Raw genomic sequence first — 25,173 nt, forward strand, 5'->3', positions numbered from 1 at the left:
CATTTTAATTTTTAGTATGGTTGGAAAGGAAATGGCAGGATGTTAACTATCAAAATGTATGCTTTGGAAGGTAGTACCTCAATACTCTTTGCAAAGATAATTTAAAAATCATTCATCTTCGACTCTGGAATGTGTTTTGTATTCACATATTTTAAAAATCTGTGTCTGATGGTGTAAGAATTTGTACTAAACCAAAAAAAAAAAAAACAAAAACCCAAACTCATTACAGTTGAGTCGATTCTGACTCACAGCGACCCTACTCACAGGACAGAGTAGAACTGCCCCACAGGGATTCCATGAGCAGCTGGTAGATTCGAACTGCCAACATTTTGGTTAGCAGTCGAGCTCTTAACCACTGCACCACCATGGCTCCAAGAATTCATACTACTTGAGATAAAACAAAAAGTAGAGTAGATGACTGATTCAGTAGCAATAAAAACCTTTCCAGATTTCTTCCATCATGTCCTCTGATTCAAAACTACTTTCTGCTAACCTAAAATAAACTACTGTATCATTTATTTTTCTTTATCTATGCCCCTTTGCCTCCTTAGAGGAACTAAAGAGACTGAAACACACACGCACAAATACATGAACAAAAGGCCAAGGAACAAAGGGATTGTAAAAAATTAAATCAATACAACCTGCTTGAAAAAAGCAACTACCATTGAGAGCTCACAAGTTAACACTACGCTACCTAAACAACAAGTTTTTAAAAAGGTAGTAAGCAATTGACAAGTTTAATGTAAAATTCATATAAAATATCAAGGGACACAGACTGAACAAAATAATCTTGGAAAAGAAAAACAAAGTTGGAGGAATCACACCTCCTAATTTCAAAACTTACCACAAAGCTACAGGAATCAAGACAGTTTGGTACTTGGTTGGCTCAAGGGGCAGAACAAAGAGCCCACAAGGTGGAGCTTAAGTCCTAATCAAGGCACAGCCAACAAATGCTGTATGGAATTTCAGAATCGCTAGACCAGTGACTCTTCTGTGTGTTCCATTTCCCCCATTTTTGAACAGGTATATGTATGGAGATTATCCTGTACCTGTCCTACCACTGTATCTAAGGTGTGTTTGAGGAAGGTAACTTTTGTTTTTAGCTCAAAGGTCTTCAAATTGAGAGGAATGTTACTTAATGAAGCTACACTTACAGAACTACATCAAAGAAGCCTCATCTGCACCTGGATCTGGTTTAGATGAGGAGACTCTGGGACTCTGGGCTGATGCTATAATGGGATAAGAATTCGGGGGCCTAAGTGTATTTTGCATGTAGGAGATATAAATCATTGGCGGCTAGAGGACAGACTGTAGTAGCTAGCCTCCAAGATCACCCCCACTGATTCTCACCCTCAGGTATTCACGCCCTTGTAGAGCTGCCTCCCACACTGGATAGAGCTAAACCTGAGTAATCAATAGGATACTGCAGAAATGACAGAGACTGACATCTGATGCCAGGTTGTAAAAGACATTGTTGCTTCTCTCTTGCCATTTCTTGATCAGCCACTATGGGGGAAGTCAGCTGACTGTCATGAGGACACCCAAACAGCCCTATGGAGAGGTCCACATGATGAAGAAATAAGGCCTCCTATCAACAGTCATGATCAATTTGTCAGCCACATGGGTCAGAAAAAAAGATATACGTATGAGCATGTGTATTTCTCTAGAAATATATGGAATAAGGGGAAATATTCACATATACTTGACAAAGTTCTTTTCTCTAGAATATATAAAGAAGTTCTACGTTAATAATAAAAAAGTGAAATAGTCCAATTTTTAAAATGTGTAAAGACTTTAACAGATATTTCAAAAAGAAGCTATGTGAATGGCCAATCAGTACGTGAAAAAGTGTTTGATATCATTACTCATCAAGTAATGCAAATTAAGACCATAATGAGATAGCATTTCATACCCACTAGAATGATTAGAAAGAATCCCTCGTGGTACAATGGTTAAGTGCTCAGCTGCAAACCAGAAGGCTGGCGGTTCGAACCCACCCAGTGACTCTGCGAGAGAAACACATGGCAATCTGCTCCTGTAAAGACTATAGCCTAGAAAACTCTATGGGGCAGTTCTACTCTGTCACACAGGGTCAATCTGAGTTGAAATCAAATCGACTCGATGGTACCTAACAACAAGAAGAATGATTAGAATCATAGATTAATACCACCAAACACTGAGGAAGATGTAAAGCAACTAGAATTCACATACATTGGTGGTGAGATTATAAATGATAAAATCACCTGAGAATTGCTTTTATACAATTAAACACATATCTACCCTATGAACCATAAATTCTAATCCTAGATATTTATACAAAAGAAATGAAAACACATATCCAGTAAAAATGTAAACAAGAATGAAAAACAAAACTAAGCAATTAAAAAACAGATCTGAGTGGACACCTCACAAAACATGTACAAGAGCCAATAACACATGAAAAGATGTGCAAAATCTTTAGTCATCGATAAAAGTCAAGTTAAAATGGCACCCAGCTAAATGGCTAAAAGAAAAAACTTAACAATATCAAATACTGGAAAAATATGAAGCAACAAGCACCCGGACACGTTGTTGTGGGCAGGTAAAATGGCACAACCAATTTGGAAAATAGTGTGGCAGTTTCTTACAAAATTAAGCATCTATTTACCATATGACCCAGCAAATCCACTCCTAAGTATTTACCCAAGAGAAATGAAAACATTAGTTCATCAAAAGATTTGTACACATATATTTATGGCAGCTTTATGCATAATAACCCCAAACTAGAAACAACCAAAATGTTCATCAATAAGAGAACGGATAAATAAGCTGTGATATATTCATATAATGAAACATTACTTAGCAATAAAAAAAATGAATGAATGATACACAAAGCAACATGTACAAATCTCAAAAACAGTATGCTCAGCAAAATGATTCTATTTATATACAATTTTAGAGCAGGTAAAACTAATTTATGACAGAAATCAGACCAGTGATTGCCTGGGGTGGGGGGCAGAGACTGTAAAGGTGTATGAAAGAACTTATTGTGGTAGCAGAAATATTTTATATTTTGACTGGAGTGGTAGCTACATAGGTCTATATATTTATAAAGCTCATTGATCTAAACAGTTAAAATAGGTGCTTTTTCATCTCATAACATGGATGAAACTGGAGGACATTATGCTGAGTGAAATAAGTCAATCACAAAAGGACAAATATTATATGAGACCTCTATTGTAAAAACCCATGTAAAAGTTTATACACAAAAAGTAACAATCTTTGTTGGTTACCAGGGATGGGAGGGGTGGGGGAAAATACTAAACAGGCAATAGATAAGTGGTATCCTTGGTGAAGGGTGAGACACTACACAATACTGGGGAAACCAGCACAAACTTATACAAGGGAAGGTCATGGAAGTTCCATAGACACATTCAAACTCTCTGAGGGACTGAATTGCTGGGTGGAGGGCTGTGGGGACCACGGTCTCAGGGAACATCTAGTTCAACTGGCATAACAGTTTATAAAGACAATGTTCTACAGTCTACCTTGGTGAGTAGCGTCTGGGGTCTTAAAAACCTGTGAGCAGGCATTTAAGATACTCCACTGGTCTCACCCCTTCAGGAGCAAGGGAGAATGAAGAGAACAGGATACAAGGAAAAGATTAGTCCGGAAGACTAACGGACCACAGCTACCATGGCCTCCACCAGACTGAGTCCAGTACAGCTAGATGGTGCCTGACTACCACCACTGACCAGACTGCTCCGACTGGGATCACAACAGAGGGTTCTGGACAGAGCTGGAGAAGGATGTATAAAAAAATTCTAACTCACAAAAAAATGACCAGACTTACTGGCCTGAAAGAGACTGGAGAAACCCCGAGAGTATGGCTCCTGGACACCCTTTTAGCTCAGTGGTAAAGTCACTTCGAAGGTTCACCGTTCAGCCAGGGATTGGACAGCACCATAAAACAAAACGGGCCTAACAAGGCACAGAAGTCCAGGAACAAGGACTAGAAGGCAGAAGCGGACAGGAAAGCTGGTGATAGGGAACCCAAGGCTGAGTAAGGACAGTGCTGACGTGTAGTGGGGCTGTTCACATTGTCACAGGGCAACATGTGTATTAACTGTTTAATGAGCAACTATTTTGTTCTGTAAACCTTCATCTAAAGTGAGAATAGCAGCACAACCGGAAGAACGTAATGGATGTCACTGAACCGTACACGTAGAAATTTTTGAAACGGTGTATCTTTGGCTATGTATATTTTCACCAAAAAAAGTCAAGAAGGGAGAGGGTTGACACGTCGTGGGGTTGTTAACCATTATCATAAAACAATGTGTACTGACTGTTTACTGAAAACTATTTTTCTGTAAACCTTAACCTGAAGTACAATTAAATGAAAAAAAAATGGGTTTTTAATTATGAAACCCCAGTGAGGATGGTTTTTTTAAAAAATGGCCAACGGTTATGCGTAGACAAATCACAAATAAAATACTAATTAGCACTTGAAAAATGGCAGAAAAAATTTAAAATAAAAGGTTCTTTTTCACCCATAAAAAGAGATGAAGATTAAAAAAAAGAAAGAAAGAACAAACAGCCATGTCCACTGTTTTAAGGATGAGGAGGTATTAGGAATTCTGGTGAGAGAGTAAACTGGTACAATCTTCTGATGAACAATTTGACATCATGTCTCAACACCTTTAATGTAAGCAAATCCTTTTAAGATTTTTGATACACAAGTTGTGCCAGTTTACATTCTCATCACATGGCGTAAGTGACCTTTTCATCCCATCAATGTAAACCTAGTTTGACAGGTAGAAACATTATCTCTGAGACCGTCCTCAGAATATATAATTCAACTACCTCCTTATCTTTTCCAGCTAGATATTCCATGACAATATGTCAAACCTAACGTCTTTCCTCCCAAACCTACTCCCTTCCTCATCCTCCTATATTTTTTTCTATTTGGTTAATAACACTTAGGTATTCAAGACAGAAATCCAAGTCATTTTAGATCTTTCTTATTCCCTCACCCAGAAGATGCAATCAGGGACCCATCTTCCACCTCTTTAATTTCTCTCTTATCATCCTAATGTCTCCACACCCTGTCATCATTCAAGCCATCATTATATCTTTCATAGACTAATGCAATAGTTTCAAAAACTGTTTTCTTGTCCCTGGACTCCATATACGTATTAGAATGGTCTTACAGACAAATTCAATTGTTACTTTCCTCAAATTCCTACAATGGCTTCCCCCTACCTTCAGTTCAAACTCCTTAGCAGGGCATATAAAGTCTCCACAATCTAATATGCTTACATCTCCAGCTTCAACTCTAGCCAAGAACTCCATTACACCTTCTGTTCTAGCTATAGTGAATTCCTGCATTCTCAAGTTCCCCACAGACATGCTTCAGAGGTTATCATGGGGGAAGAAGGGATAGGCCAAGTGGGTCCCTACTCCTGCGTCAATTAGAACAGCTTTTTTCTCTTTTCCATTTTTTAGCCTAAGCGTAAAATTTCACTTGAAAAAGCGGTCCTGTTTTGAAAAATGTTGAAAACTCCTGGGCTAGATGATTAAGATACCTTCCATTTGCTTTGTTTTGAGTCTATTTTAAATGTTTTTTTGTAACTTATGTAAAATTTCCTGAATAGAAATTATCATTAAAAATAATAGCTAACATATCTCAAGTGCCTGTGGGATACTATACATATACCATTATAAATTACCAAAACAGCCCTGAGAAATTGGTAGTATCTTTGTTTTACAGAGGAGTGAGGCTGAAAAAGTTTAAAGAGGTTAAACACAGTGAAACCTGTGAGAGCTGGAACTCAACGGGACTACCTTGTTTTCCCAGGTCTCACAAGTTTTCTGCCTTTGACAGGGCGCAGTCTTAAACCACTTTTCTACTGCTTGTTTTAGTGGAAAATATTTGAGTTTTCCTTCTCTGACAGGAAAAAAAAGAGCCTTATACAGGTTTCACAGGTTTTACTATGGCTTGCCAGGTCAGCAGCTATTAAATGCTAGAAACAGGATTTGAAATCAGTTCATACTCCGAAGCACAATCCCATTTCACTAGACTAAAGATGGCAAATGGATTGCACTTCTACGTTAAAGTCTACTACACAGGAGTTATGTTAAGAAGCACTTTGACACTATTCTGAAGCTCAGCGCAAAAAGACCTTGTACGATTAATGATGTTGCCATGGATGTAGGAGGACTTAAACGTAGGCCAGATGCCTGCCATTTTTAAACAGGATCACACTGTTTACAAGATTCTGTTACCTTTCCATGGCTTCAAATCTCATGCCAGTTAGTCGTTTTACTCTGTGACTGCCAGGGAACTGTCTTCTCAATTCCTGAAGGCAAAACTAAAAAAGTAATTGGTAAGTAAGACTTGAAGGGTATTTATTATATTATATATGCTAAATGAGCTAGAAGGAATGGCCTATATACTCTTTAGTGTATCTTTTTAGGTAATTTCATTACTGTCATCTAATAACACAAAGTGAAATGAATCAGTAACAAATAATGGGGTAAAATAATGCAACTATGAAATTACACTGAAGGCAGCAATCAGCTCTCAGATACTGATCATGGTCTTAACTGGGAAAATGAGCAGATCATGAGGTATACCAGTAACTCTTCAAATACCATATTACTCCTTAAAAATTGCTTTCATAAACTGTCAGGCCCCTACTTAAATGCCTACAGCTTCCTATCAGCAATTTATTCAACACCCTCAAACATCTAGCTATATCCTATGTAATTCAACTTAGTATGCTACTTCTTATAAATAGAATTATTTACTCTAATTAGCTGGTTTCTAAATATCTCACAAGCTCCCCCAATATCCATTCTGTTTTTACACTGCACCAATACAGAGCAAGCTTCCAATCAACCTCTCATTAGCCAAAAGACCCTAAACCTTCTGTATCTCAAGTCTGTGTCCCATTTTCTCTCTTCTATAGATTTCTAAAGAGCTGTTTAAACAATGTTTATATATGAAGTTAAAATTATTTGCTTCTCTGTTACTAACTGTGAACTGGTCTTTTCTTCCTAACTGCAGCATAAGCATTCTCTTGGTAAGAATTAAGTTCTTTGGTAGTCATCTCAAGTGTCTAACACAATCTTATCAGCACTTCAATTTTGCTCTGTTAAACTCATACATCACCAAACATCTTGCCAGTCCACATATCCTGATATGAGGTCAGAAAATGCAGACATCAAATCTACTGAGTACCAGTTTCTTTTGGACAGATATCCATAATTTGCTCATCAACTCAACTGAATAAATTATCAAGTATCTGAGTACTTACAATGTTCTCAGCAATACATAAGGGATTATAGGAGTCTTGGAAATGCTAAGAATGTTAAGGATTATGCAAATGGTCCACTCACGTGCCCTAAAGCGTGGATGACCAAAAAGTGCCTATAACTAGTGATGAAATTATTAACCAGTAAAAGTAAGTTTTAATGTGATTTGGAAACACAGCTTCAAAGTCTGTGCCTGAAAATCTTACATGCTAAGAAAAATAACTCAAGTTAGTCAAAGCAAAGATGATGTTCATTTATTTCCTTGATATCATGCAAAATTCATATCACTTAGTCCATCAATCAAGTTAACTGTGTAGAAATTCTGAATCATATAAAAGCACTGTCCTACCAAAAAAAAAGTTGTTGTCTAATTTTCTTCTGCTTTGCTTATCAATATTATTGTATAATATGATTTCCTATTTTGTTCGTATCAAATGGCATCTGGGTATTTCAAATAAAATATCAAAATTTTCCTCAAAATATAAAACTACTGCCTCTGTGAATATTCAAAAGACTATGTCTCATAAGTTCTGAAGGCAATCCAAAATGGTTTTGCAGAATGTTTTCAGCACTGGCAGCACCAATGAAAGTCTGTAAACAGCCAATACAAGGTGACTACCTTGAGAGAGACAATGTTAATTCAGACACATATGCTTTCCTGCTATTTCCACTTTTTGTTTTTGTTTATTTCCTTTTGGTTTAAACCAGGAGGCAACATGAAATGGTACTTAAGAATTCAAGATCGTAAGAAAAACAAGATAGAAGAACAGAAACCTCTGTTTCCTGATTTATAAAACGGATATGATAACATCAAATACAAATCTATTTAAAAATAATTATGAAAATTAAATAAAATCATGAGTGTAAAGCACTTAGCATAATGCCTAGCATATGAGAGTTCAAAAAACAGCTATTAATGTTTTAATTTTTAGAATCAGTACTAATATTTTAAGTCATCCTCTGTACAGCTCAAGATCTGTTAATAACTTAAGATACACATTTACAATATCGCATGATAGTATATAACGTTACATACTATGAAAGCCATTCAACAACTCAAAAGATGAACTTGTTTTAAACTATGTTTCTTATTTTGAACTCTATAGCATAGCATAATTTACTTATTAAGTGAATAACTTTCAGCAACTAATTTAACCTCTTCAGTAAATCTAGGATACTAAACATCTACTTCTCAGGATTATTATAAAGATACAAGATACTGTGTCCCAAAGTACCTAGTTAGTACCACTTACTATTAGAGTAGCATTCAAAATCAGCTATAGGAAACATTCAACACAAGCCATCTACTAGGTCTTAACTACTGATAGTATATGTAGTGTAGTATAGTATACGTAATTACATGTAATTCATGAAGCAAATTAAATACGAGATAAAATATAATACCTACCAATGCCAAGTCATCCCGACCATAGTCTAGGGCCGCAATCATCACTTGTTCATATATGATCCAAACTACATACATAAAGAGGGAAATAAACTTAATTTAAGATAAAAATCCCCACAACAGAAATATTAGTAAATTCTTCTTATTTGCTCATATAGTAGAGAATATTACTTATAACTGAAAATTGAGTTACTGAATTATTTCTGGAATTAAGAAAATAAAGCATCCTTATATGCTTTAGTATTTTAAGATATTTTAATATCTTATAAAGTAAAAATTTATAATGATTTAACACCTTTGCTGTTCTCAAAAGATTCTTTATGAAACACACTTTAGCCAAATCAGACCTGTGGCCCTATGAGCATTAAAACAAAAATACCTATTTGATAGCTTCACTACTACCACCAACTATAAATCCTTCACAAAAGTAGCATCATTAACCATTCTGAGACAAGAAGTTACATAGACTGATAAGAACAGTAGAAAAACATTATAAATGAACATGCAGTTTTAATTTAAAAAAAAAGAAAACCAGCAACTAAGGACCATAAATGAGACATGTGCTGAGTCTGAATATAATAAAGTAAATAAAGAACTTACTATCATCTCCAAGCTTAGAGGCATATTCATTAATTAACTCCTCTCCAACTTCCACAATTTGCTCACTATTTCGGCAGTTTTCTTCTCTCCATTTTCTCATTTTATCTCGCATTTCTGGCCAAATAAAATAAGTATGTTACAGTCTCTGATCAATGTCAAACAATTAAGATGAAGTGAACTTTTTAGGCAAAGAAAATAAACTTAAACTAATGTAGAAGACTACATGGTATCCCAAAACTGACAAAGTAGATAAGAGCAACAGATCCTTTAGAAGACTGAAAATTCATTTCAATTGATATCACAACTATCTTTATAAGCAACGAATGGCATGTATCCGCTACAATGATCCATTCTACCCCTTTATGCAGCTTTGGATCTTAGTTTTTAAGAACTGTAGACTACTTTCAGAATTTGATATATGCTAAGGATTATTTTCCCAGAAAAATGCATAAAATCATGAATAACAAACTTAAAATACTCAAGGTGTTCCTAAAGTTCACCCATTGACCCAAGATTATAAAATTTTCATAGGGTATCATATTAGACTATTAGCACTGAAGAGATATTCATCACAAAAATCCACTAGTAACAATAACATTACTACTACTACAAAGGTACTAAATACATATAAAGATATATTGCTATACAAGTAAGTAAACAGAAAACAAATTAAAACGAAGGAAAACTTTTGATTATCTATACAATAAAGAAAAACATAAATAACCTAAAGTAAGGTCAGGATCACTGGCAAACATCAAAAGTAAGAAAACAGCTCAACATATAATAGAGAATTCTGGAAGTCTTAATGCATGTCACTGATAAAAGAAAAAACTTAAAAAAAAGAAAGTACCTAATCCAGTAAACAAAACAAAACAAAAAAAACCAAACCTGTTGCTGTTGTGTCCATTCCAACTCATAGCAATCCTACAGGACAGAGTAGAACTACCCCACAGGGCTTCCAAGGAGAGGTCAGTGGATTTGAACTGCCAACCTTTCGGTTAGTAGGCGTAGCTCTTTACCACTGCGTCACCAGGGCTCCAGTAAACAAAAGGTTCCTTTTTATACAGTTAAGATGGAATGAACTGTCTAGTTCACCAATCATATACATGCTTTGTTACTTCTATCTGACTGAAAAGCTTACATATGTACTCATCTGAAGTACACTTTCTCCCTTCTATAGACACAGATGTTGAAGAGATTTAAATCGTTGAATTAAATAAATGTTAAACAGATGAATTAAATAAACAACATGCTAGGCCCCTAGGGAATAAATACAAGAGAAGCACAAGTCTTTTTCAGTATTTTTAAACATATTACCTGAGACCCTATCATTCAAAGTCTTTACAAAAGAAAACAACCAAACCAAATCCATTGCTGTCAAATCTATTCCAACTCATAGTGACCCTATAGGTCAGACTGCAACTGCCCCACTGGGTTTTCAAGGAGTGGCTGGTGGATTCTAACTGCCGACCATTTGGTTAACAGCCAAGCTCTTGACCACTGTGCCACTAGGGCTCCAAAAGAAAACAAAAATCATCAAAATGTGAAAATAGACTCTAAGCAAAGTTACAAAAACAGTCTTTGGACAATCATTACAAATCAACATGCAGTTAATTACCTCTACTGTAACCTAAGAAAACTGCTTGCCTCTCACCCTACACAGGAAATAACTTTAAACTGAGTCTTAAAGGTTGAAGAGGAATTCAGCAGGCAAACCAAAAAGTAGGTTATTCCACACAGAAGGAACTCCTGGCAATGCAGAATTAAAGAAACAGAAGAGTGGGACTAGGAGATGAATGAGCAGGAAGTAAAAAGAGTGAGTTTTATATGAGGTTTTTAATTTCATACTAAAGAATTTAAGTTTATTTTTTAAACTGCTGGAGAACAACTAAAGAATGTTAAGCCAAAAAAATGAGGTTACATGATCAGATCTGCATGTTAGAAAGATCATTCTGGTGATAGAAAGATAAACAGATGACAGATTAGATTGATAGAGAGAGAGAAGACAAACCAACCCAGAAGATAAACTGGAAAGAAGTAAAATTAAAACAAAAGAAACCAGTCAGGGAATATGTATAGTCTGGTGGAAAGAACATGGATTTAATAGTCAGACTTGTTTTGAATCAAAACTCTATCTCTTGCATGACCTCATACAACTTAACAAATCTGTGCTTAAATTTCCAGACTTATGAATGAAGATAATAGTATGTACAGCTCAGGAATAGTAGTTAGGAGTAAATGAAATATACGTAAAGCTCTTGGCAGAGTCTCTGTCACACAGTGGAAACTCAGTAAGCATTAGTTTCCTAGCCTACAAGATATAGAGAAAGAACAGGCAGAATTAAAAAAATAAAAAAACTTCTTGAATGATTGTTTCTAGCAATAAAACTTGGATATAGCTGATTTCCTCTCTATACCTTATGTCTGGAATCTTCAGAACTTTGTCTTTGCTCGATCCCAAGCTTTCACATCTTCAGGAACAATTTTATTTCTTCTTTAAAAACAGACAGGAGAGACTCTAAATGGATGGTGGCAGTGGCAGCAACAGTTTTTCAGTATCTCTAAATAATGTGAGTATTTAGAGTATATATGTATCAACTAGAGACATGAACAGTATTTACAACAAAACTACGTGATAAGGTATTCCCATAAACCCAAAATACAAGTAGGTCAGGATAAATCACCAACAGCTGCGTGAGCTGCATGGTGGCTCTATCTTTGTGCAAAAAATCTAAAGGAAGCAACAGATGGTATCTGATGGACCCAGCAACAGGAGAACCCAAACAGCCAACAAGTATTCACCATGAGCCAATTTGTGAAAAGTATCTCCAATTCCAAGAGAATGCAAGGGCCAGTGAGCTGGAACAGGTAAGCCTCTGTGAACTCTCAAAACTGACTGGCCAGGGCTTTCTTCTAGAAGAATCCAAATTGAGGAGAAGCTGTTGGAAGTGGAATCAAAATTCAGCAGTACAGACACAACAAGAAGAGGTCTAGAGATAGAAAATCTCAGAAAGTAAGCCACCGTATTGTTGAACACCACACAGACAACAGAAGGGAAAGCTCTCAGAAGTTTAAAAAAAAAAATTTAATATCCAAACTATATATAAAACTTCTACAAATTAACAACAAAAAGACAAACAACCCAATCAAAAAATGGGCAAAGAATTTGAACAGTTCACCAAAGAGGATATCCAAATGGCCAACAAGCACATGAACTGACGCTCATGAACTGATGCTCAACACCATTAGCCATCAGGGAGATACAAATCAAAACCAAGATGAGATAACACCTCACCCCATTAGAATGGCAATGATCAAAAAAAGGGAAAACCATAAATGTTTGTGAGGTTGTGGAGAAACTGGAAACCTTATCCACTGCTGGTGGGAATGTAAAATGGTACAGCCACTGTGGAAAACAATTTGGCAGTTCCTCAAGAAGTTGAACATATAATTACCATATGACCCAGGAATCCCAATCCTAGGTATATACCCAGAATTGAAGGTAGGAGTACAAACAAAAACCTGTATACCGATGTTCATTGCAGCACTTTTCACAAGAGCCAAAAGGTGGACATTGAAATGTCCATCAGTAGAAAAATGGATAAATAAAATGTGGTATATACATACAATGGAATATTATGCACCCATAAAGTGAAATGAAGTTCTAATGCACGCCATAACATGGATGAACCTTGAAAACATGCTGAGTGAAGTTAGTCACAAAAAGACAAATACTGTATGATCTCACTTACATGAAATAAACAAAAATATAGAAAACAGATTACTAATGGTTACCAGGGATAGGAGGAAGGGGGGAAGAGGGAGTTTTTGTTTGGGGGCCAATGAGTTTGTGTTAATTGTGGCAGAATGTTCTGGATGAGGATATCGATAATGGTGGCACAACAAGAAAATGTAATCAATGCCACTGAGTTATAAATGTGGAAGTTATTGTGTTGAGGAAAAAATGGGTAAGAAAATTGATGACAGTATATGCAAAAAAAATTTTTTAACGTTTTTAGTAATATTCCTGGTCCTATTTTGTTCTTCTAAGATTGTTATAGTTGTAAAATGTGCTACAATTTATGAGTAATTCTGGGGTATTTGAGTTCTGTCATCCTCTGTATCCTTAAGAACCAAGAGTTCCAAGTAGAGCAAAGGAGAAACAAACGTGTTTTTTAAAAAAAAGTATTTTACATACTGTGTAATACTGAATTTAAGGAGCCCAGGTGGTGCAACAGTTAAGCGCTCAGCTGCTATCTGAAAGGTTGCCGGTTCAAAGCCACCCAGAGGCTCTGTGGGAGAAAGATCTGGCGATCTCCTCCTATAAAGATTATAGCCTAGAAAACCCTATGGGGCAGTTCTACTCTGTCACATGGGGTGGCTAAGTCAAAATCAACTCGATGACACCCAACAATCGTGAATTTTGAATTTTGAAGTATTTTAATATGAACTCATGAGGCATTTTGTCTTTAAATACTCACCCTTCCTAGCTATAAAAAGGCCCCAAAACAACGAAAGACCAGTCCAGTGGTAATGAGCATCCCTAGTGCCCACACGTTGTTGTTGTTAGCTGCTGTGGAGTCTGCCCCTGACTTATGGCACGGTTCAGCACCCAAATACCAAAACCAAGTCAAACTCACTGCCATCGATTCGATTCCAACTCATAACGACCCCAACAGTGCTTCTGAAATACCGTTTCTCACTAAAAGAAATCAGAATTTCTTAGATAAATAGCTGATTCCAGGTACCGGGTAAAAAATGTATAAAATGAGCCTAAAAACAACTTGTTATACCAGATAGCAAGGAAGACTACCAGCACCAGGTCAAAAAAACCTCAGGTGCTAATCTGAAGGCTCCCACCCATCAAAGAACAATTTGAGTTTCAATAATGATAACAGCTGCAGTGGAAGGAAATCCATCAAATATGTTTAAATTCATGAGTTTTTAATGATACTTAAAAAAAAAAAAAAAAGAATTGATTACCTTCAGAGGATGACAGGGAACCAACTCACTATTCTGAAAACTGGAAAAAATCATTTATCCTGCCTTTTCGACACGTACCACTATGTAACCAAATAACAGATGAAAGGAAGTGTCTCTTTATATTAGTAATCCCACTAATGAATGAAAAAGAAACGATGCAATTAGAATACCACCATTCTGCAAACTCAATGAATTATTATACACGTTAAGCATCAATGGCTGCTAACATCACAAAAAGAGAGAGAACCAGTTATTATGGGCCTCCCAGTTAAGAGATCAGCTGCTAACCAAAAGGTCAGCAGTTCAAATCCACCAGCCACTCCTTGGAAACCCTATGGGTTAGTACTACTCTGTCCTATAGGGTCGCTATGAGTTGGAATCAACTTGACGGCGACAGTTTTTTCCATAGTCTTGACAAAGGGCCCTGGTGGTGCAATGGTTAAGCACTTGGCTGCTAACTGAAAGGTCAGAGGTTCCAACCCACCTGCTGCTCCGTGGGAGAAAAGACCTGGCAATCTGCCTAGGAAACCATATGGGGCAGTTCTACTCTGTCATATGAAGTCGCTATGAGTAGGAACTGACACAACAACAGTGCTGACAAAAAGATAAAACCTGAGACTAAGGCTCTGAATCCAGCTGCCAATTGTCAAGAAATACAGACGAACATGTTGAACTGCACCATAAGTATACAATTCAGCACCATATAGACAATGTGAAACTCCACAGGTCAAATGGCCCAAGTTCTTCCATAGATAAATTTTAAGGCAAAGAAAAGAGAGATGGAACAGGAACCTATAGATCAAAAGAGACTTGAAAGATAACACCAATCTTTTTAAAAACCAGCAAGACTAAAGTATAGTGTCTAGGGATACATATTTGGATGATAAAACTATTAAAAATGCAAGAAGGTGATTACTAGAAAAGTCAGGATAATGACTACTTATGGGGGGAGGGAGGGAGCTGTGGTTGGGATGAGGCACATGAAGGGACTTCTAGGAGGGCTAATGAAGTTCTATTTCTTGATCTGGGTGGTGGTACAAAGGTGTTCAGACTGTAATAAAGCATTCAGCCATACATTTGTTTTATGTGGTTTTCTCTTTTCAGTTTTACAATAAAAAAAATACTTAAAGAAGAAGAAAAGGGAAAGGGAATCCTTTAAAAAAATAGATCGAAGAAAACTTCGTCTTTCACCAAATAAAGCATTGGAAGGTTGAAAAAATATTTACATTGAATAGCAATATCTTTTCCTTGAAATTCTGACACAGATTAACAACTAAACAGTTTTAAAATGCAGACTTTATACTTGCCAGAAATAGTCTCAAATCTCTCATAAAACTGTTATTGTGTAATATTTTGTAATCTGAAAATCAACCGAAACCACAATGGGGATATACTTCCTGTAACTGGCTAAAAACACCTGGTTCTTGACAGGAGGATCCCAAGAAATTAGCAAAAACATTAATGACTACAAATGCTTTTTGGACAATGGCAGCTTAAAAACAGAAAATTAACAGCTCCAAGCTTTATCCTATTAACTTATTAAATTTTATAGCTTACATAAAGTTTTAACTACTAAAAGAAATATGGTTAAAGAATGTAATACAACTCTGTCACTTAATCACTGATATAAAACCAATGTCAAAAAGCAAACTTCATTCACTTAGATAGAAAATAAAAAATCATTAAACAAAACAGTGCTACTATATTCACATCCAGTGATAAATGCCTCACTAAAAATAATATTCTCTTAAAAACTGAGTTGGCTAAGAATGATTACAGCAATGCAGCAATATACTATCTATCTGCAAAACTGTTGGGCTTACTGTATAAAAACCTAGTGGCTTTAATCCAGATTTTCATCCACAATTCAAAAATAAATGTTATCTTTAGCTCCATAAGTTTGGTTCTCAGAACTCCTTCAAACCACATCCCCATGCCATAGTTCACCTACACTGTCAGAAGTTCATTCTCTTTCAACCTGACAGATACCCTTAAAAGATGAGGGGCCTCAGGAATCTGAGTTAGAGTTTTGCACCTCTATTCTACAAGTGTACCCGTTGCACATATCCTGACACTCAAATTAAAAATGCTGGCCCAGACAAATTAAAGTCATATGTTGTTTGAATTCTAAATAATTATTTAATCTATTAGCTAAATCACACTAATTCCCATTAAATAGGAATTCTCTGTAATGCTTTTTAAGAATGCTGTTGTTAGTTGTTAGGTGCCCTCAAGTCGGTTCAGACTCATAGCGACCCGATATATAAAAGAACAACACATTGCCCAGTCCTGCACCATCCTCACAGTTGTTGCTATGTTTTAGTCCTATGTTGCAGCCACTGCGTCAATCCATCCCATTGAGGAGCTTTCTCTTTTTCATCGACCCTCTACTTTACCAAGTATGATGTCCTTCTCCAGGGACGGGTCCCTCTTGATAACATGTCCAGACTATGTGAGACAAAGTCTTACCATCCTCGCTTCTAAGGAGTATTCTGGCTGTACTTCTTCCAAGACAGATTCATTCGTTCTTCTGATGGTATATTCAATATTCTTCGCCAACACTATAATTCAAAGGCATCAATTCTTCTTTGGTCTTCCTTATTCGTTGTCCAGTTTTCACATGCATATGAGGTGACTGAAAATACCATGGCTTAGGTCAGGTGCACCTTAGTGCTCAAAGTGACATCTTTGCTTTTCAACAGTTGAATGAGGTCTTTTGCAGCAGATTTGCCCAATGCAATGTGTCGTCTGATTTCTTGACTGCTGCTACTGTGGGCACTGATTGTGGATCCAAGTAAAATGAAATCTTTGACAACTTCAATCTTTTTTCCATTTATCATGATACTGCTCGTTGTGAGGATTTTTGTTTCATGTTGAGGTGTAATCCATACTGAAGGCTTTGATCTCTATGAGTAAGTGCTTCAAGTTCTCTTCACTTTCAGCAAGCAAGGTTGTGTCATCTGTATATCACAGGTTAAGCAGTCTTCCTCCAATCCTGATGCCCTGTTCTTCTTCATACAGTCCGGTTTCTCAGATTACCAGCTCGGCATACAGACTGAATAAGTACAGTGATAGGATACAACCTTGACGCACACTTTTCCTGATTTTAAGCCACTCAGCATTCCCTTGCTCTATTCAAACAACTGCCTCTTGATCTATGTTACAGTTTCCCCATGAGCACAATTAAGTGTTCTGGAATTCCCATTCTTTGCAACGTTATCCAAAATTTGTTACGATCCACATAGTCGAATGCCTTGGCATAGTCAATAAAATACAGGTAAACATCTTTCTGGTGTTCTCTGCTTTCAGCCAAGATCCGTCTGACATCATCAATGATATCCTTCATTCCACATCCTCATCTGAATCTGGCTTAAACTTCTGGCAGTTCCCTGTCAATGTATTTCTAAAACCATTTTTAAATTATCTTCAGCAAAATTTTACTTGCCTGTGATATTAATGATTTTGTTCAATAATTTCTGCATTCAGTTGGATCATCTTTCTTTGGAATGGGCACGGATACAGATCTCTTCCAGTCAATTGGCCAGGTAGCTATCTTCTAAATTTCTGGGCATAGATGACTGAGGACTTCCAGGGCTGCATCCGTTTGTTGAAACATTTCAATTGGTATTCCATCAATTCCTGGAGTCTTGTTTTTTACCAATGCCTTCAGTGCAGCTTGGATTTCTTCCTTCAATACCAACTGTTCTTGATCATATGCTACATCCTGAAATGGCTGAATGTTGACCAATTCTTTTCAGTACAGTGACTGTGTATTCCTTCCATTGTCCTTTTTGCTTCCTGCATCAAAAATTTTGGCCACAGAATCCAATACTGCAACTCAAGGTTTGATTTTTTTCTTCTTCAGTTCCTTCGGCTTGAGAAATGCTGTGTGTGTCCTTCCCTTTTAGTTTTGCATATTTCATTATAATACCGTACTTTATCAAGCCACCCTTTGAAATCTTCTGTTCAGCTATTTTACTTCAACATTTCTTCCTTTTGCTTTACCTACTCAACGTTCAAGGGCAAGTTTCAGAGTCTCTCCTGACATCCATTTTGGTTTTTTCTTTCTTTCCTGTCTTTTTAATGACCTTTTACTTTCTTCATGTATGATGTCCCTGATGTCATCCCACAACTCTTCTGGTCTTCGGTTATTAGTGTTCAACGGGTCAAATCTATTCTTGAGATGGTCTTCAAATTCAAGTGGGATGTACTCAAGGTCACACTTGTTTTCTCAGGGACTTGTTTAATTTTCTTCAGCTTCAACTTGAATCTACACATGAGCAACTAATACTGTTCCGAAGTTGGCCCTTTGCTTTGTTCTGACTGATGATATTGAGCTTCTCCATTGTCCCTTTCCACAGATGTAGTTAATTTGATTCCTGTGTATTCCATCTGGTGAAGTCCATGTGTATAGACATTGTTTACATTGTTGTAAGAAGCAGAATACTAGCCTATAAACTAAAGGTAAAGTCTAAAAGAGAAATAATGGTTCCCATTTTGTCAAATACCTCATTTACCAACAATCTTTGATTTTCCATCTGTTTTTTCCAACTTATTCATAGTTAAAATATATTACTGAAAAATTTCTTTTTAAAACATTTCCCTTTCATCTATTGATACATCTCTGTGACTTCCACTCATTTATTCAAAAATATATTAAGAACTTATTATACAGTACCTTTATAAAATATGCTAGAAATATTAAAGATGAAAAAAAATTATCCCTTGTGCTTAAGAAGTCCACAATCTAAAAGAAGAAACAGTTGTACAACTGTAAAAGGTAATAAAAGCTATGATATGGTTATGTTCAAAGCACTAATAAAGCAAGGTGAGGGAAAGATTAATTCCACCTGGCAGAGAGAAACGGTTAAAGAAGACATTCATGATATATCAATTAAGCCCTAAGAATTAAAAGGAGTTTATAAGATGAACTCTGGAAAAGAAGAGTATAAGCAATGATAGAGGGATAACAGTATCTGTTGTGCTCAGGGACTGGGAAATTGCCCAATCCGCCCAGATGAGGAAGGGAGAGGGAGGAGGAAGGTGAATCAGTTCCTTTAGGACATTGCAAAATGGGGCTCAAGGTAATTCTTCACTGATGTAAGCAAAAACGGTGAAGGAGCCACATTTCTCTGTCAAAGACTACTCCTAGGGACCCCAAATAAAAACCTGAAGGATCACCCACCAGAAGAAAAATTAGGAAAGTAATTTTTTCTAAAGATTAAGAGGGGAAGCAAAGAGCTCTTTTATCCAAATATTTCCCTAGAAGTAGTCTATAATCTTTATGGGAGCAGATCGCCAGGTTTTTTCCTTGCAGAGGAGCTAGATGAGTCTGAACTACCAATTTTAGAAAAATCTTAGAAATGAGGGCAGTTCTACTCCCACACAGGGTTGCTATGAGCTGGAATCGACTCAACAGCACACAAGAAGTGGTGGTTAAGAGCTGAGATGCAGAAGTCAAACTGCTTGAGTTCAAATTCAAGCTCTGCCACTTTCCAGCTGTGTGACTTTGGTTGAATTAACCACTTTGTGCTTTAAGGTTCTCATCTAGAGAATGAAAATGATAATACCTTTCCAATAGAGTTGTTGTGATAAGAATTGCAAGTTAATTTATTGCAAGTTAATTTATTTAAGTGTATATATGCTCAATGTATTTTAACTATTGTCAATTTCTACTCTCCATCTTCTTCCTTGTTCTCATGCCCACTGTTAATTTTAAGTTTTTGAACCAAGAGGTTTGAAGCTTCTCCCCAAGCCAGTGTTACATCCTATAAAACCAAATGCTATTTATCTTCTCCTAATCCCACCATCTCTGGCTTTGCTCCTCACATTTCATTTACAGCAGGAGATTTAAAATAGGGATCAGCACGCTACAGCAAAATCCTACAGCCGCCTGTTTTGTCAATAACCTTTCATCAGAACACAACCACCTCTATTAGTTTAGGTATTGTCTATGGCTGTTTTTGTGCTACAATGGCAGAGTTGAATAGTTAAGACAAACCATATGGCCCACAAATATGACACTTTACAGAAAAAAAAAAAAAAAGTATGCCAGTTCCGGATTTAGAGCACAAAGTAGCAGAAAGGGTATAGGATCTAGAGTCAGAAGACTACGGTTTAAATTCCAACTCTGTCACTTATCAGTTTGGTGATCTTGGACCTGTCACTTAATATTTCTAATGCTTACTAACCTTAGCTATAAAATATAGAAGACCATAAACCTGTCTTAGAGGTCTGTGATGCACATTAATAAAGCAAAATCTGGTCCCCTCAAATGCTGCTTGGCCAATAGGATACTTTTGGGGTTTTTGTTTGTTTTTAATCTGATTTTGATTATAGGGAGGGCATGCATGCACCACTTCTCCATAAGCACCATGACTATCCTTCACCCCACTTCACACATTTTCCTCATCTGCTTGGCACATGAGTGTGACAGATAATTTATGTAAAGAATTTTATAAAACATGAAGTACTACAAAAATATAATTACCTTTAATTTTAAGAAAAATCTCTGAGGTTTCAGCCTCTGGCAATAAATACTCTTCCCTCACTCCTTCAAAGGTGACTTAAGACTTTTCATTTTACCCTATCCCAAAGAATGGCATGCTCCTCAAAGCCAAGGGCACTTTACTGTATTCTGTGTAGGTAGGTAGCTCATTGCTTGCTTGCACATTGTATTAACTACTGTGTGAGATGAGCTAATGGTCAAAGGTTAAACAAGAATGGCTATGATCATTCTATTTATTCCTTCCATGAGGCCTAGGTTCCACTGTGGAGAGGCTGCTGTCCTCCGAAAGGTAGACAAACATGCCTGCTTCTTTTTCTGCTGACTCCTCTAGTCAAAAACTCCCTCCTCAAATCCTATACCTTCTTCATTATATATTCTGAGATACCATTTATTCATTTACGTGAAATCAACATACTCTTTAAAAAGGTCAATACCTGTGGGATAATAGAGGGATTCTGAATTATTCACAGTCCCATAAATTTGTCTTATCAGATTGTTTCAGGATGTTAGAAACAGTCCTGAAAGAAAAGGCCATTTGATTGGAAACAAGGAAGGGTAATTTATGCTAATGCACAGAGAACTCCAGTACAAGTGCTTTTCAAACTGTGCACTGCAGCACCATTAGTGGGGTATGAAATCAATTTAGTGACTTCCAGCATTTTTGGGGGGGAGGAGGAGTTAAGAGAGAATAGAATGCTTTGCTCACAGTAAGAATACTCTTTAAACGTAACTTTGGTTTCAGTTTATACACACACACATACAAACAGAGACACATTTATGTATGAGTATGTTGTTGTTATAGTTGCCGCTGAGTCGATTCAGACTCATGGCGACCTCATGTCTTCAGAGTAGAAATGCTCCACAGGGTTTTCAAAGCTATGACCTTTCGGAAGCACATCACCAGGTCCGTCTTCCAAAGCGTCTCTGGGTGGGTCTGAACTGCCAGTCTCTGGGCTAGTAGTCAAGTACTTAACCATTTGCACCACCCAGGGACTCCGTGTATGAATGCAGTGTAATGAATTACTGAATATGGCCCTTCTAGCCATGGTCTTTGTGACTCACACGCAATGACTGTGTGGGACTACGCAAATAAGGTATACAGAACCTGTGATGGTTGGGGTTATGTGTCAACTTGGCTAGGCCGTGATTCCCAATATTGTATGCATTGTTGGCAAAGAATACTGAATACACCATGGACTGCCAGAAGAACAAACCAATCTGTCTTGGAAGAAGTACAGCCAGAATGCTTATTAGAAGAGGGGATGGCAAGACTTCATCTTACTTTGGATATGTTATCAGGAAGGACCAGTCCCTGGAGAAGGACATCATGCTTGGTAAAGCAGAGGGTAAACGAAAAAGAGGCAGACCCTCGACAAGATGGATTGACACAGTGGCTGCAACAATGGGCTCAGGCATAGATTCAAAGGATGGCACAGGGCCTGGCAACGTTTCATTCTGTTGTACATAGGGTCACCATGAGTTGGAAGCGACTCGATGGCACCTAACAACAACTATCTTCTATTTTATGTGTTGTGGATCCTGATCTCTACATGTTGATGAGGCAGGATTGGTGTAGGGTGTGTCTTGGGTCGCAGCCTTGCAGGAGGGCATGGCTTGAGTCCCACCCTTACTCAAGTTATGTCCTTCCCTGGGGTGTGGCCTGCATCTAAGATACACGTGTGTGTCCTGGCAGGGCTCTCTCTCTCTGCATCTGGATCCCGTGTCCAGTTCGTGATCGACTGACCTCTGGTTCTTGGGACTCGAGTCAGAGGCTTGCTGTCTGATCTGCCAAGTCTGGGATATGCCAGCCTCCACAGCCCCTTGGGCCGCTGGCCTATCGTGTGACCTGATTCGCCAGCTTCTGCAGCCTTGTGAGCCAGCAGTCTGTGGTCTGAACTGCTGATTTGGGTTAGTCAGCCCCTGCAGCCATGTGGGTCTGGAGAAGCCTATGCCTGACCCACAAATTTGGGACTTGCCAGCCTCCACAACCACGTGAGCCATTTCCTTTATACGGTTCATGAGTTCTGTGACATGTTGCAGCAAATTAAGGAACGCAAAGATGGGAGGGAGAGTACTGAAGGCAAAGGGATTAGTTGATGTTACAGATGATGGTGGTACAGCAGCTTGGAAAAGTTGGACATTTGGGACATCTTTAACTTCTGCTTCATAGGAACAAGTTTTGTGCTATAATTATTCATTTAATGAGTAAGCCTGGGTTAGACTGTAAAATGTATTTCTTATTGTGGATTGTGGGAAAACATCTATTGTATGAAAAAGGACATACTTTTTTAAAGCACAGCTGCTAAGGAGAACAACAGTCTAACACACAGCCACAAACATATAAAAATACAACAGCTGGAACAGAAAACCAGGAATTTTTTTATGTATGAAAATAACTTTTGTAAAATAAGCAGCATTTCACCTGTAAGCATCTTATTTAAAATATACCTACACAGTTGACCCTATCACATTCCGGATGCTGCTATAAATACAATGTGAAAATATTTGTCACATATTAATCTTTTCAGAAATGCCTTAAATATATTCATCACATGAATGATCAGTAAAAATATAAGCAGCAAAATTACTTCTTCGAGAAATGTTTTCCCCTTTGATATCCCATTATCTCAAGCTCACCATATCAGAAAACCAAACCATCTTGTTTTCCTAACAAATGGGGCTTCCCTTCCCAATGTTTACATTTCTGTTAACGCCACCTTCTGTTAATGTCACGCTGGAATTCAAATTTCTATTGCTGCTTCCAACTCCTGCTTTGGTATTTAAGCCCTGTGACTCTTCTTTTGAAATATCTCTAAGATTTATACCTTCCACTCTACTACTGCTACTATCCAAGCCCAGGCTCTCATAACCTCCTGCTAAAGATGCTAGGATTGCTTCTTAACTGGCCTCTGTCCAAACGCAATCTGCAAATTATACTAGGTATTTCTAAAAAGATTTACTTCATCAGGCAATCAAAATTCTTAAGATATTCAATGACTCATACTGCTTTTTGGGCAGTACAGTGTAATGACTGGAACCACAGCCTTTGGAATCATTCATTCATTCAACTAATATTTACTGAATACTTACTCTGTGCCAGGCCTATTCTGGGTACTAGGGATAGAGAGAGAAACAAGAGAAAGTCCCCGTACTCATCGTGCTTACATTCCAGTATGTAAAATGATAAGCAAGCCACATAACTTCAGATAATGATGAAGTCAGGGGATAGAGAAAGAAGCAGCATTTGGAAAGGATGGTCAGAGAAGGCTTCTGTGAAGAGGTGGATTTTAAGCTAAGGGAAGAATGAGAAAGAGCCAGCCATAAACAGCAAACATAAGTTCTTAAGACAGAAACTAGCTTGTCATGTTTCAAAAAGAATGGAAGCCTGGGTGGATGAATTTAGTTATTAACTGGGTGAAGGAGAGCAGAATAAGATAAGGGCAGTATAAGATAAGAGCAGCCCAAATCATGGCACCCTGTTTACTAGCTGTGTGATCTTAGATGAACCACTTTACCTCTTTAGTTTGCTTCCTCGCCTGTGAAATGGGAATAAAATGTATCTCACAGGATAGGTGTGAGGACTAAATGAGATAATATCTACAAAATATATACTATGCCATTTTCATCATTATTATTACCATTTGCACAAGTACTAGTGGATCAAACTTCATAAACTACATATCCTAGCATTTATTCATTCGTTAAAGAAACATTTACAGAGAGCTTGTTTTCCAACTCTCACCACTGTGCTGGTCACTGGAAGGATTGAGAAGATCTATGCGTATAAAGAACATAAAGAAGTAATTAAAATATGACAGGTGAGATAATAAGGTTCAGTAAAAACTCTTAACCAACCTTCCATTAGAATCAACTCAAAGAATTTTTTCTGCAAAACATACTGATGACGCCCATGGTACTTTAGAAGCTCTTGGCTAATAGGCCTTATCAGCTAGCCCTTAGTTATTTGTTCCGTCAGTTGTTACATTTTTAAAAGTCAGTTGTATTTGGATTTCCACCAGTTCATGCCAGTTAAACCTAATGTAGTTATATAGTATAATTAAATATTACATAAGAAAGAAAATTTGAGGGTAAAAAGATACTTATTTCTAGGAAATAAAGCTTGATGCTTTGAAAAGACTTCATAAAGGTAAATAGCTTTGAAAAACTGCTGTTACATTACATATAGTAACTTCATTAAAAATATCATGAAGACTAAATAGTCAATAGATAAGTGGTATCTTGGGTGAAGGGTGAGACGGTACACAATACAGGGGAAACTAGCACAACTTATACAAGGAAAGGTCATGGAAGCCCCATAGACACATCCAAACTCCCTGAGGGACTGAATTGCTGGACGGAGGGCTGTGGGGACCATCGTCTC

The 25,173-nt window shown here is 37.2% G+C and overlaps 1 protein-coding gene across 1 annotated transcript in view; it reads right to left on the reverse strand.

Moving 5' to 3' along the window:
* EMC2 (ER membrane protein complex subunit 2) overlaps positions 1-25,173 on the reverse strand; it is a 67,722-nt gene that overhangs the window by 34,806 nt on the left and 7,743 nt on the right. The window contains 3 exon segments of the mRNA XM_004370690.2: positions 6,265-6,350; positions 8,705-8,769; positions 9,302-9,415. Coding sequence (XP_004370747.2) covers positions 6,265-6,350; positions 8,705-8,769; positions 9,302-9,415 — 265 coding nt within the window.

This window comes from Trichechus manatus, unplaced genomic scaffold, assembly GCF_000243295.1.
Source record: "Trichechus manatus latirostris isolate Lorelei unplaced genomic scaffold, TriManLat1.0 scaffold00009, whole genome shotgun sequence".
Lineage (NCBI taxonomy): Eukaryota > Metazoa > Chordata > Mammalia > Sirenia > Trichechidae > Trichechus > Trichechus manatus.